Source organism: Canis lupus, chromosome 15 (genome assembly GCF_011100685.1).
Source record: "Canis lupus familiaris isolate Mischka breed German Shepherd chromosome 15, alternate assembly UU_Cfam_GSD_1.0, whole genome shotgun sequence".
In the NCBI taxonomy this organism is placed as follows: Eukaryota; Metazoa; Chordata; class Mammalia; order Carnivora; family Canidae; genus Canis; species Canis lupus.
In genome coordinates this window covers 17623750-17629230 of record NC_049236.1, presented here as the reverse complement: position 1 = coordinate 17629230, position 5481 = coordinate 17623750, and the positions used below count along the sequence as shown (strand labels likewise).

General features: G+C 44.0%; 1 protein-coding gene across 1 annotated transcript; it reads right to left on the bottom strand.

Moving 5' to 3' along the window:
• Positions 1 to 2707: 2707 nt before the first annotated feature.
• Positions 2708 to 3697, bottom strand: OR11J4 (olfactory receptor family 11 subfamily J member 4). The gene is given in 1 exon segment (XM_038557643.1): positions 2708 to 3697. A coding segment is annotated over 1 exon segment (990 nt).
• Between the last annotated feature and the right edge of the window lie 1784 nt (positions 3698 to 5481).

The following is a 5481-nucleotide window of genomic DNA, read 5'->3' as shown; positions in this document are numbered from 1 at the left end:
TAAAAAAAGAATTGAACTCTTAAAAAAAAAAGAAATAAGAACTAAGTCAATCAAAAATGGGGCAAAAAATTAGAACTGACATTTCTTCAAGGAAGATTCATGAATGGCCAGTTACATGAAGGGATGCTTAATATAAGAGATTAGGAAAATGCAAATCAAAACCATAGCGAGCTACTACTTTATAATGTCTAAGTTATCATAAAAGAAAAAAAAGAAAGAAAGAAAAAGAAAAAAAGAGACAGGAAAGGAGAGAATAGCAAGTGTGGCTGGGATGCAGAGAATTTGAAACTCTAATAACTGCTGGTGGCATTATAAAATAGTATAGAAAATTTGGAACACAGTCCAGAAATTCTTCGAGAGAGTTATCACAGGACGCTTGGGTGGTTCAGCGGTTGAGCGTCTGCCTTTGGCTCAGGTCGTGATCCCAGGGTCCTGGGATCGAGTCTCACGTCTGGCTCCATGTTGGGAGCTTCTCCCTCTGCCTGTGTCTCTGCCTCTCTCTCTGTGTCTCTCATGAATAAATAAATAAAATCTTAAAAAAAATAAGCCACCCAGCCTGTGGTGTTTTGTCATGGCCACCTATGCAGACTAGTACACATCCAGGAGAAATGAATGTCTATGTTTGCACAAAAATGTGTACATGAATATTCATAACCTCATTATTCATATCAGCCAAAAAAATGGGAACAGCTTAAATGTCTATGAGTTAATGAATGTGTAAACAAAATATGGCATATCCATACAGTTGAATATTATTTGACTATAAGAGGAATAAAGTACTCTTCGCTGCTATAACATGGATGAATTGTTTGTGGATGGACATTATGCTAAGTGGAAGCAGCCAGGTACTAAAAGCCACGCAGTGCATAATCCCACTTTTTTGAAATGCCCAGAATAGGCAAAACTCATAGGGATAGAAAGTAAATTAGTGGTTTCCCAGGGATGAAGGGAGAGGGGAGTAGGGAGTGACTGCTAATTGGTATGGGATTTCTTTTTGAGGTTATGAAAATATTGTAAAATTATTAGTGGTAATAGTTGCACAGTTATGTGAATAAACTAAAAACACTGAATTGTCTACTTTTAAAGGGTGAATTTTATGGTGTGTAAACTGTATTTCAATCAAGTTGTTACAAAACAAAACAAAAAAGGTTAGAAAAGTTTATTTCCATCACTGGGTTGTGTCTCTCTGAGGACAGGAAAGGATTATTGCTAAAATGGATTATTCCAAAGGCTAGTACTGTACCAGGATAGAATTTTATATTCCTTATTTTTTTAATACACATATCTTTCAATTGTAAATGTGTGAGAATATTCAAAAGAGATTTATCTATCTTGAATATAAAATTTTTTCAGCAAAGCAATGATAATTATACTTGTGTTATAACACGTCTTATTGCCATCTAATATTCAGTTTGGTTGATTTGCATCAAGGGGGGTTTTGTAAAGAAAAGGAATGTGGATGTGGTTTCATTCTGTGTTATTGTGGAGTTTAGAAGTCCCTAATTTTTTTTTTAAGAGAAGGAATGGGGGAGAGAGAGAATCTTTAGTAGACTCCACACCCAGTACAGAGCCTGATGTGGGGCTGGATCTCACAACCCTGAGATCATGACCTGAGCTGAAATCAAGAGTCGACACTTTACTGACTGAGCCACACAGGTGTCCCATAGGGGTCCCTAAATTTGAATGCAGTGGTTCCCAGAACTCTCTCTGTATTAACTTCCTGGGGAGCTTTGCAGAATATTTGGGTGCTTACACCCCACCCCCAAATCTGAGTCAATTAGTTGAGAACCACCGCTTGAGCAGAGGTAGGGGTCTTTAGAACTACACGGGGTTGTGATTACTGGGAGCCCACAGAGAATCTGTTGTACATTGTGGCTTTCCAACTTTAGTGTGTATAACTCATGGGGATGAAATGCACATTCTATTTCAATAGGCCTGAGACTGAGATCCTACCTTCTAAGAAGATCGCCAGTGATGCCTAGGGAATGATCCCCAAATCAGATTTTCAGTGATTAAGGTTGTACATTTGAAAATGTGCAGGAGTGAAAGCATGGTTAGTAAGAAGAACACTAAATAAAGGAGTTACATTATTTGATGAGAGGATTGATGAGGAGAAGGAAGCAGGTAATTTCTTAAGACCTTGACTTTCATCTTGGTGAGGCTCTTCCATTGATTTATCATTGACTGGTTGGCCCAACCACGTTAGGTTGACCTCACATTTTTCCTAGAAGTTTTTTCATTTTCATCAGAAGGACATATAAAATATAGATTGTTTTGGAGTTTGCATAATTTCTTTAGATATTGTCCTGACTATCAATAGGGTGACAAGGTGATAAAAATCCAGTGAGGAAATATGAACAAATGTATTTTCTTTATTTAAATCGACAATATTGACATTTTTGTTCTAAGTGTGATGTTGGGTTCTAGAACTATAGAAATTAATAAGGCATAGGCCCTGCTCTTAAAAAACTAACCGTCTGTGAAGGATGGGAGGCAGGTAGGACAGATCTGTGAATAGCTAACTATAACACAAGAAGAAAATGAACCACGTGTTCAGTAGAAGAACACACAACGTGCTATGGAAGAGGCAGTTAATTTCACCTGGGGAAACGCTTCATCGATGACCTGGTATTTAGAATTTTGAAATGCCTCCTTCAAAATGTTCACGTTTATTTTCTAGTTTCTCAACTGTTCACTGACAGGAGACTCACAGCATTGATCTCATCTGGGAATAACACACATCACGGACCAATTTTTAGGAACCTCCCAGAATTTTCTTCAAGGCAGCCTTCATTTCTTTATTCCGGAGGCTGTAGATCATGGGGTTGAAAAAAGGGGTCAAAACTGAGTAGAATAGAGTCGTGAACTTCTGCATTCCCTCTGCTTGTCCTGACCCTGGGCTCACATATGTCATCATGACGGAACCATAGAATAGAAACACGACAGCCAGATGTGAGCAGCAGGTAGAAAAGGCTTTCTTCCGGCCGGCTCTGGAGGGCACCTGCACTACAACCCACACCACCAGGCTGTAGGAGCCGATTATGTACAGGAAGGTGGCAAAGATGAGGAGGGAACTCATGGTGCCACAGATGAGAACAGTCCCTGGGATTGGGACACAGGCTGAAGCCAAGGCCAGCAGAGGACCCAGGTCACACAGAAAGTCATCAATTACATTCGGGCCGCAAAACGGTAGCTGGGTCACGAGTATCACAGGGATCAGAAACCAGAGAAAACCATAGACCCAGCAAAAGATGACCAGACGGACACAGAACTTAATAGTCATGACAGTGGGATAGTGCAGGGGGCGGCAGATGGCAAGGAAGCGGTCATAGGCCATGATGGACAGAAACAAGCATTCGGTTGTGCCCAGGGAGAAGAAGAAGTACAACTGGAGCAGGCACCGAGCGAAGGAGATGGTTTTGGTCTGGGAGAGGAGGTTGGCCAGCATGTTGGGCACATCGGAGTTGACGTAGCAGATCTCCAGGAAGGAGAAGTTGGCCAGCAGGACATACATCGGGGTGTGAAGCCGGCGGTCCCCGTGCACCGCACACACGATGACCGTGTTTCCAAGGAGCGTCAGCGTGTAGGTCACAAAGAATATAGAGAAGAGGAGGAATTGGACTTCCCGGCTGCAAGGGAAGCCCAGGAGGATGAAGTCCTGCCCACTACGGGAAGCGTTTCTGGCCTCTGAGGTCATTGCCCTCGAGCCCGCGAGGCTCGCAGCAGAGGCTACACGTGCCAGCTGCTCCCCAGGAGGCCACACAATGTCCTGATCATCGGGGGGGGGGGCCTGGACCCAGGGGCCCCCGTTCCTAGGCTTCCCCTGGATGGGGATCCCCGGGGTGCCAGGGCATGAGCTTGGACATATTACAGTTCTCGCTTTGCTTCTGCCCCAGGAGAGGACTTCCGCTCTGAGACCAGGTTCCTTTCTCTGTAAAATATGGATAATCACACCTCCACAACAAGGGGGACATAAAAATTGCATAAAATCATGTACCCAAGCACAGTTTAAAAATCATAGAATGCTGCAGAAACATAAGATGCTGTAAAGCATCCAGGACTGGTTATGCTAGAGGTCATACCCCTCTGTTAGCTTTATAAATTACACTGATCGCAAAGTGCGAAAGAATATTTTTCCTTGCGGAATTTTAGCCACGTGACGGGCTAAGCCCAGGTCGTATGTGTGTGATCGTGTATGAGCACACGTACACGCGTATGAGGAAGAGGTGCTTCTCAGTCCTCTCAGGCCACACTGAAAGCAGCTCCCTTGCAGGCTTCTTTTTAAGACTTTTTTTGCCCATCAAACACACCAGAGCGCCCCTTTTTTTCTTAATGGACTGTGTTCTTTGGTGAGGTCACCGTTGCAGCCTTAAGTGACAGGGTCATTTTCCTATGGCTACACCGTGCTTTGTATTAAGGCCACACCTACTTTTGAACCTGCGAAACCTCCCCCATGATCCCTACCCATGGCTGGCTCTTCTGTGGGATTTCCTGGGGAATGAGGATCAGTCTGTACGCAAGCGATCATAACAGGGAAGCACCAACAAATACCACTTCAAAATAGGCAGACTTATGGAAACCCGTGCCCTTTCTCCTTCTGGTATTCCTGGATTTTGTGCTTTATTCAGCCCTGGAGAAAGCCTGACTCTTTTTTTGGATACAGGGGAAAAGATGGAGGCTTATCTAAATTTTAGGCCTTAACCTAGGCCAAGTTGAACCCAGAAGAATTTTGGAATATGGGTGTATCATCCTTGTTTCGCCTTTTTTCTCCTTTCCCACTCAAATGCTCTATTCACCTTTTCTTAACAACACCAGTTCTCTGGGGGAAAATCCAGTAAACTCCTGCATGAACCAAACCCTCAACATCTGTGAAGACTTTAGTAATTTTCGCTTTTTCCGTGTTCTGTACGCAACGGCATGTGAACAGGTGGCTCACACGTCAAGTGTGTAGACCCAGGATGAGTCGCAGGCACGCAGGCCCCTTTTATTTTGCTCACTGTAACCCCAGGGGCATACAGACACCTAGAACACTACATTCTAAGGAGGCACCTCAACCTTTAAGCTGTGAGGTTTTGGGTTTTTTGTTTTGTTTTGTTTTGTTTTGTTTTACGCCATGTGATTGGGGAAGTGCTGACCGCTCTCCTGATGTGTGTAGGCTCGAGGTAGGACATCAACGTGAGGAACACTTGGTTCAGTCCTATTTCTGGACTCAGAGTTTGGGGCTGGGGAGGAGGGGTGCCGGCTCCCCTTCTGGTGTGATTGGGAGCCGTAGTTCGGACTTTGCAGTTGAAGCTCCAGGATAGGACAAGCCAACCGCAGGTGAAGCTTCACCTCACTGAGCTTCACCTCAACCAGGTGAGGGAGAAAGTCATTAAGCAGCAGGCAGTGGATGGCTTCATTTCCAAGGAGCTTCACAGGAGGCACCTTACCCCTGGGGAGGGTACCTCGAAAGGGATTTGTTTGAATAAGGTTAACCCTTGT